Source organism: Malania oleifera, chromosome 9 (assembly GCF_029873635.1).
Source record: "Malania oleifera isolate guangnan ecotype guangnan chromosome 9, ASM2987363v1, whole genome shotgun sequence".
NCBI classification, from domain to species: Eukaryota; Viridiplantae; Streptophyta; class Magnoliopsida; order Santalales; family Ximeniaceae; genus Malania; species Malania oleifera.
Window position 1 is genome coordinate 83,757,034 of NC_080425.1, and position 9,291 is coordinate 83,766,324.

The 9,291-nt window shown below is 32.2% G+C and overlaps 1 protein-coding gene across 1 annotated transcript; it reads right to left on the reverse strand.

The window, feature by feature from the left end:
- Positions 1-3,925: 3,925 nt before the first annotated feature.
- LOC131164937 (heterogeneous nuclear ribonucleoprotein 1) lies at positions 3,926-9,291 on the reverse strand. The gene is made up of 7 exons (XM_058122499.1): positions 9,128-9,291; positions 8,811-9,034; positions 8,589-8,629; positions 5,313-5,476; positions 5,051-5,156; positions 4,797-4,966; positions 3,926-4,685 (listed from the first exon to the last, which is right to left on the reverse strand). Exons 2-7 carry the CDS (start codon positions 8,993-8,995, stop codon positions 4,215-4,217), a joined length of 1,137 nt encoding a protein of 378 aa, XP_057978482.1. The 5' UTR covers positions 8,996-9,034; positions 9,128-9,291; the 3' UTR covers positions 3,926-4,214.

The following is a 9,291-nucleotide window of genomic DNA, read 5'->3' on the forward strand; positions in this document are numbered from 1 at the left end:
GACCAGTTAAACTGTTTTGTGTGCGATATTGCCAATTTTTTTTTACAGTTTAAAAATTTCTTTATGCCAAAAAGAGGGAGAATTTTTCTAAGAAAAATAAAATTTATTTTAAAAAGGGGGGAGTTTTCTTTGCTAAAGTTTGTTTTAAATACTCAAAATATTTTTTACTTAACTTGTCCCTTTTTGCTGATGCCAAAAGGGGGAATGTTTATGAGCAAAATGATGACCAAACAGAAAATTTTAGGGGCAAATATTATGGGAACTAATATTTGAGCGTATGCTTTAACACGAAATTAAATGCACAAATTTATTTGTTATGTCTTCTTTCATGCATATGTTTGAGTTATTATGTTTATTTTTACATTATGCATATTCTTGGGGAAAGCCTTTTCAGGCTGTATTCATTTTGTTCTTAGGTGTTTCTTATCATCAAAAAGGGGGAGAATGTTGGTATTTTGAGTCTGATTCCTGTTTTGATGCTGACAAATCATCAATATCTTATGTGTGCATTTAGTGTGTGAACAAGTTTTCATTTCAGTACAAACATAAGATACCGAAAAATGGAAGCTAGTAGGGACATAAAGTTCACACATTCCTGATGAATTCCATGGAAAATTAAGAGCAAAAGAAGAAAACATTTTGATTTTAATTGTATTTCATTTAATTTTTATATTTTTGGTCTGTAATAATGCATGCATCTGCATGATATGTTTAAAACTCAGAATGACCATAGGTTGACCATAGGGGACCCAACCATAACACCAAAAATCTTTTCTAAAAGGTTAAAATTAAATAAGAATTTTTGGAATATCTTTAGGGTCAAAGAGAGGCATAACCTTGATTCTTCAAGGGGTTCAGTCGACCTACCCCTTGACATTATAAATGCCTCAGTCGACCAAACAAGGCTAAAGTCAAAATGTTGACTATGCCTTGGGCAACCGAATGTCTTTGAATGTATCTTCCCCGGTCAGCTGAATATTAATTTCAGATTTTTCCACGTGACTCAGCTGACCGAATTGATAGCTCAAAATAGGCATGGTCAATCGAACTTCAAGGTTCAGCAGACCGAACCACTCACCGAGCGACCGAAACCACGTAACTTTGGAAAATTGTCTGGCTCAGCCAACCGAGTATGTCCACAGTCAACCAAACTCGAAAAGTAGCTTTGAATTTGTATGAGTACTCAGGCAACCGAACCTCTTGGATTGACGCATTTTTACCGTGGTAATTATGGGGTAATTTTCAATTAAACATGGTTTAACTTTTTCCAAAATTCTTCCTATGTACCCGACGGTCATAATTTGTTGAAAAACTATATAACTTTGGTTAGTTTTAAAAACCTCTCAAATTATTTCTTAATCAAAGTTCTCCTAAAATATTTTTCAATTACAAAAATTCTTCTTTGGGGTAAATTTTTTATACTCTCCTTCTCTCTTCACTTTATTTACAAATATTTTGGAAAAGAGCGTTTTAATTTTTGGGCATTTTTTTTTTCATTCAAGGCATAATACTGTCACTTATCCTTTAATCTTTGAAAATCATTTTTGAGAGTATTGCTTGAATTTCTCTCAATTATTTTCATGATAAATATTTTTGGGAGAAATTATCTATTGCACAAATATTTTTCTTAAGCTTAAACTCTAGATTCTCCAAACGCTTTTATTTGCAAAATATTTGTTGGAGAACATATTTATCATTTATATATATTTATATATTTTTATTTGTGTAAAATTTGTTGAAAAACAAAACTCTAGGCGCTCCTATATTTTTTATTAAAATATATTTTTGGAAAAATTTTTTTATTAGGGTTTAAATTTATTTTGAAAACACTCTTACTCTATTGAACACATTTCATATCATAAGAGAGTGCATGTATATAAGTTTAAATGTGTACATTCTAACTTATTGTTTGAAGCATGCAATATGTACAAAATGTTTTTAATGCATCGATTGGGTTCAACCTGGAATTGAATTGGGGAGTCTCTACCCCATAAAAGAGATTGGTTCGGTTTAGTTTAGCCCAAAAATTAAATTAGAGAGTTTCCGCCCGTTAAGAGAGATAAATTGGGCTTAGTCTAGTAATTGAGTTAAGGTAAACCTCACCCCATAAGGAGATGTTGTAACGGCTTTTACTTCGCCCGTTTAACTGAGTAGGATTAGTGAAATACTTGGGGGATATGCCCAAGACCAGAACGTAGGCTGGTTTAGCCGAATCTCGATAACCAATATCGTGTGTTTCTCTCTTTATCTTATTTAAATTCCTACACTTTAACTTCTGCACGTGTATGCCTGTTCATATTTATTGTCATAACAATTTGCATACATCCATTTAATTTAAATAAGATTCTGCAAACGCGTGTGCTTGTTTTTACTACTTAAATTATTTTACATACACGTGTACATTTTGAATAAGATATAACGTGTGTTAAATCGGCAAAAGTTTAAATTAACTAAAATATTTTTAAAACCCAATTCACCCCCCTCTTGGAATCAGACTAATTTTAACATAAATATATATTAAGAGCAAAAGTAATTTTAATTTAAAAATAATATGATATTATTTTTATTAATAAAACTATTTAAATATTAGTGAAAATAACAATTAGCATATTTACTATTTTCTAATTAAAAATATTATATTTTAAACTTAATATATATATATATATATATATATATATATATATATATAAAATAAGCATATATCATTTTACCATGTATTATAAAACATTAACTATTATATGAAATATAATTCAAGTTTTTTTAAAAAAAAAAACAGCCATCCATAAATTTAAATTAACATTAAGCAAAAAAATATTTAAATTTTACTTGAAAAACTATTATACTTATAAATTAATTTTTAATTTTAAAATATTAATAATTTTACTTAAAATATAACTATATATTATTTTACTGTGTATTATGATATGTTAATTATAAATAAAATATAATTTAATTCTAGAATGAAGAAGGACCATCTCTTAATTTAAATTAGCACTATTTAAATTAGCACTAATTAAATTAGAATTTTAATTTAATTAATAATATTTTATCATAAATTAATATAATAATTATTCTATAAATATACATGGATAACAAGATTATTATTAATTACAAGTACTAATCTTATATTATTTTATTTAATATAAAATATTTACATGTTAATTAAAAATAATTAGAATAATTACTAATAAAATCATGGATTAAAAATATTAATATTTTTACTTTGAAACATATTTTTAGAACATTATATAATAAAAAAAATAAGTGTCTAAAATATTACTTATGTAACATTTCACAATTTTACAATCCAAGCCTTTTTAAAATCAATATTTTTTATTAAAAAAAAAATACTCTTCTACATAAATAAATAGTTCTTAAATGATATCTTGAAGAAATGGAACATGACAACTGATTCAAAGTGCATCTTGTGTGTAGCAAAATAGAGTCGCTGTCATGACCATTTGCTTCTAAAATTTTAGCTCTCGTAAGCCTTATTTGGAACAGAACATATTAAGAAATCCACAATCGTGTTTGATTCTTTTAAAAATAAACAAAATAAAAAAAAATACACCAAATCAATTATTAATATATAATTTTATACACCATTTATATTATATTTTTCTTAACTATACTAAAATAATTTATTTTTAATAGTATTTGATAGAAAAAATATATATAGGGAAAAATAAATTTCCATATTTTATTATCTTTTTTCACAAACAAAATCCTTAATCCAAATTAGCCCTTATTTTTATAAGGAAACAAATCTCATTTGAACCTCTGCTTGCCACTACCATTTCCACTTCCAAATTATCAATGATTTCCTCGTCCGAAATAAAATCAGGAAGAAGAAGAAAAATTCGATGTGATCAGCAAAATTTGCAGCAAGCAGTAATACTCCAGGGCCCAAAACAACAATACAATGTGGTTACTAATACTCTTTTTAACTATTTCAAAGCTACAGTCTACATCACAACTTGATCAATCACCTTCCCATCAGCCATCACACAGCTACAAGAGGTGGTTTTCTAAAAAGCTATTTTTTTCAAAACAAAAAAAAAAAAGTTTATAAAAGCAAAATCATACTACCCAAAAAATTTAAAAAATAAAAAACCCTGCTCTGATCTTCTAGAAGGGCAAAATCTTCCACACAATAATGTTATATTCGGTTGGTATACTCATATTCTAATCAGGTTACTACAAAATAAATTTTCTTAATTCCGATAAGGATGATGTCTTCCAGTTCCTGAAGCAGCATTGCCACTCCCATACCCCTTCGTACTCCCATACCCACCACCAGCGCCACCACCGTATCCTCTACCGCTGCTACCGCCAGCATATCCTCTACCACCACCATAACCGGTGCCACTGCCGTAACCATAGTCAGCACCTCCATATCCAGCACCGCTATACATGGGTCCACCAAACCCAAATCCATAACCGTAACCACCAAAACCACCATAAAAACCAGCAGCCCCACCACCACCGTATCCTCCATAATTGCCATATCCTCCATAGCTGTCGTACCCACCATAACCTCCCCCCATCTTTCCACCATAACCACCTGCAGAACTGTAACCACCACCATATCTGGCACTCCCACTGGCAAAGCCACCATGCGACTTTGCAGCAACGCCAAAATAATCACCACCAGCTCTTTTTGGTTGAGCTCTTTTTATTTCAACCTTCGAATCAAAGTGCTCGAGTTATGAACATAATTGGAAAACAGACCAGAAAAAAAAAAAAAGCCTGACCAGTATAACAAATTTTGCTTTAAATAAGACTACTTCACTTACTTGTTTACCTCCAAGTTCATGGTTTCTATCCTCAGAAAATATCTTCTCAACAGATTCTTCGTCTTCAAAAGTGACGAACCCAAAGCCCCTGGGCCGTCCAGTTTTATGATCAAGCATAATCTGGTGTTCAACAATGCTACCATAGGCAGAGAAGTACTCCTTCAACTCATCTACAAGAATTAAAACTGTGTAGTCTGAAATTTTTGTTTTATTACATTAAGATATAACAACATTAAAGGATTACACCACACTACCTTCACTAAAAGATGGTGGTATTCCACCAATAAAAATTTTCTTTGTTTTTAATACCCCTTTAACCTGCTGCATATCTTCCCTAGGGACTGTCCTCTTCACTTCCACCTGATTTAAGAATGCGCCAGAACAAACTTACAAACGTTTATAAGTTTTTATTACCCATCTAGGTTGGGAATCTCAGAAAGCCAAAATAAAAAATAAAAAATAAAAAAATTACCATAACCTTTAATACCACAAAGGAAACTAAGGCCGCAAACTTACTGTTCTGCCATCTATAAAATGGTCATCTGCCAAAACCTTATCAGTAACTGCTGGATCAGCAAATGTCACAAAGCCAAACCCACGTGGCCTTCCAGAATGCTTATCCATCATTATTACAGAATCCGTGATTTCGCCATACTTGCTGAAGTAATTAGAGAATGTCTCTGAAACCATACGACCAAAAAATGGAATAAGACCTTAGGAGATCCAAAAATACTACCACAGAAATGAAAGGAAGAGTATAGTGAAGTGGCAAAACAGAAACAGAGCACACCCCAAGAAAATGTACTCATTTTAACACTTCATTTATAAAATGTAATAATTTAAGACAATAGCCAGCATCTAAAACAAACTTCAGTAGAAATGAGTATACATCCCATTAAAAATGAATGCACAGCACAGTGCTTCACATAGAGTCTTGAATGAAGCCACAGCACATGAAATTTTAGAGTTCTATGAAATAGCCATCATTCTGATGAACCCAGGCCATTCCCATGCTTATTTATAAACAAAATGGAGTGATGTCATGGAAGCTTTCAACTCCATGGAAGCCTAAAAGTGCATTTAAATTAAAGAAAACTGCAGTACTCCCACACATGCTACACAGGTTGCAAATAGCGAAGGACTGGTCCAGAGCAATCAGTGGACATTGCTGTCAGATTCTAGTCTGAGTTTGATTGCAAACTGACATTGACCTTATATTTTCCAGTATAGCTAAAGGATTATATTGAGGCCAGGCCCAGCCCTCAGATGCAAAGTAACGAGCAATTAAATCTGAGGATAAACAAAACAGATAATCCGCATAAGTGTGTGTACTTATCTCATTTACACATGTCATGCAGTAGGCATGTATACACAATGAGAAAGCAAAGGGAACTTCTTTTACAATGGGAGAATTTTATATGCATATATACATAATAGATGTATTGCTGCACACACACACACACACATCCATTTTTTGTCTATTATTAATCTCTTATGGATTCTTTCACTTTCTCTTGTACGGTGCTATATTAACCTTCAATCATAACAGCCAGATGATGATACCCAATAGATGAAAAAAAATACAGATTCAATAAATCAACCAGCCCCAGTAAAATTAGCAAAATATTTCTCATGATTTTGTAATTGTTTTCTAAGCATGATATGCAGAACATAGATATAACAATTATGTGCATAAAATATTTCCTGTGTTATATGCATGGCATAGCCATCAAAAATCACAAATTTAAAGGAAGTCTTCTTTTTATTGGATAAACATGTTAATATGCCAGCTTTGACTCAAATAAAATACTTCAAGTACCAAGATGAATTTAAATTTTGCAAGAAAATGGAAGAATCATGAGTTATAACCTATCATCAAAGCTTTTAAAAGTAAAATTGTAGGTAAGAAGATTGAACAACTAGTAATGGGATTAATCATTTTATTAAATATAAGGTGGAGATGTTAAGGAAGTCAAGGGCCTAGAATTAAGAGTGTAATAACTTAATTATATTCAGGAGTAAAGAAAAATTATCAACAATCAGATTGTCAAACAGGACATTTTACTCACTCATGTGTCCATTACCTATTCATCACTCTAGATGACATGAAGTTTGCTCTTAAAGGTAATAAACCTTAAAAAACAAAGGTACTAGTGAGAAAAGGATATAAAACCTCAAACCTAAGTGTCACAGCAAAATTCAAGCTCCAACTATAGTGAAATATTTGTTTCATGGAACAACAAACAACTGGGATGACAGATTAATGTTTGGGACATGATTTTTGGTGAAATAAAATTGATAAATGAACTGACAAAATCAATAACTTTTAGTAGAAAAATAAAATAAAGATTCTTCATTCAACTTAACAATTTAAGCACTCGCAATGATGTGCTATAGTCGTTAGCCTAGGCACATAGTGAACTCAAGCGCCAAGGCTTGTGCCTCTTAATGCTAGCCTTAGGTGAGGTGACCAAGCATTAAAAGCCAGACACCTGATATGTGCCTTAAGGCCAAGCAAGCAGGAAAATGGCATCCCTGGTCCATTTTAATACTCTATTCAGCAGAACCAGCAGCTTATGTCCTCTTCCCAACACAACCAATAAATGCCCATTTATTTTAGGTAGCTTATGTCTTCTTTCCAACACAATCAATTAGGGTATTGACTCATGATTTTATATGCAAATTAAAAAAAAAAAATTAGCCATTTGAATTTAATACAAACACTTAAAATTAAATTTCCATAAATAAAAAGTCGACTTTCACTCTCAAGAACCAAATTGAAAATTTTCAGGGCAGTTTGGCTCTCCCAATTTCAAGCACAAAGATATCCCCCCTAAAAAAAGCTTCAAGAATTAAATTACGATAAAATCTTGTAAATTTAAACACCAACAAGAAGTGTTCTTAAAAAACATACAAATTGGTCACATTTGGTTAAATATGCAAGATTGTTAGACAATTTTCAAACTTTCTCAACCCTATAAACCCAAACCTACTTGAAATAAAAATTAGAAAAAAAATTATTCCAATTTATCAAACATATAACTAATTTATAAATCAATAATACAATTCTAATTTGAAATTCCTTAGTATGCCTAAATTATATTGATGATACTTTGTTGACAAACTAAATGTTTATTATATGAGCATATCATACACATATTTATATAAGCATATGCCTCGTTTTCCTCGGGCACCTAAAGTCACCAACGACTTAAGCTTGTGCCCAGGGCACTAGATGCCCTTTGCAACACCTTGAATTTTGAAGGACTATAGGAAATTTGGAAATAGATTATAGAGCATTCAATAATTATAGAGCCATGAAAACAATAGTCAACAACATTTTAAGAAGCATTATATTACTTAGAACAGTCCATAATAACAAAATGGGCAAAATACTATAGGACCCTAGGTTGAATCAAATATCCTTTGTAAAATTGCATAAGCTGCAAAAAGCAATTTAAAATCCTGTACATCACATTAGTCGGATGCATATCCATCCCATTTTAGCTAGCAATATTCCAAATGAAAGGTGATGCAATCATCTAAAAAAAAGGCGCTATTAACTATAAATCTCTGTGCGATTATAAAAAAGAATGTAAACAAGGATGATGATGCTCTTTAGCAGCTAAATCCATGCCAAAATGTAACGAACTTTCATTTGATTTCTGAGGAAGATAGTGAAAATACAATAAAACATACTACGAAACACATGTTTTAACTTGATTAATTTCCAGGAATTTATCAGCAACCAAACAATGCAAAAGAAAAGAAAAGAAAATCTAAATTTCGTACCTTCAGTCGTCTCCCAAGAAATACCTCCAACGAAGAGTTTTCTATCACAGAAGAAAAACTACAATCACAATTACATTCCGTTTATAGCCTCGCAAATTCGGGAGTGCAAGATCTCAAAAACGACGAGAACCGCTCTTCCCTAAAGCTAACATGGCCAAAAGTTCTAAGACAAACGCGTAAAACTAAAAATCTACAGAAACCCTAAGACCTTTGCAAACTAACCCTGAAGACGAGTCACGGTCATCCAAAGACTGCTTTAACTCATTTTCTGCACTATCTACGACATCGAAGGGTTCGATTCCACGGTCTGAGGACAGTTGTTGGGTTTGTTCCTGAACGGGCACTTCGCCGTTAACGGCGACTGCGTCCTCGTCTTCGTATGGCTTGTGTTCTGCACCAAAGTCCATTGGTCCTATACCTTTTCTTTTATCTCTCTACCTACGAACCTGCAAACGAAGAAAGATTATACTTCGCTAACCCTAATAGACCTCGATTTCGATATTTTTCTAAACTCTAGAACAGCAAAACCCTACGAACACCTGATTTCCCTGCGTTCAAGCACCTTCCTAGCTACGGTTTGTTCAGATTTTGCTAGGATTAGATCAGCGAGAGAGACAGAGAGAGAGAGGCCCAATGAGGAAGCAAATGAGAATGAGCGAGGGAGCAAATGCTTTGGGAGAAACGGCGAGAAAGGGCGGAGACA

Coding starts and splice junctions, on each gene's coding strand:
- LOC131164937 (XM_058122499.1), bottom strand. CDS start 8,995: ATGGACTTTGGTGCAGAACACAAGCCATACGAAGACGAGGACGCAGTC. Junction 4,967..5,050: donor ACCACCATCTTTTAGTGAAG/GTAGTGTGGTGT, acceptor TAATTCTTGTAG/ATGAGTTGAAGGAGTACTTC. Junction 4,686..4,796: donor ATGAACTTGGAGGTAAACAA/GTAAGTGAAGTA, acceptor TTTGATTCGAAG/GTTGAAATAAAAAGAGCTCA.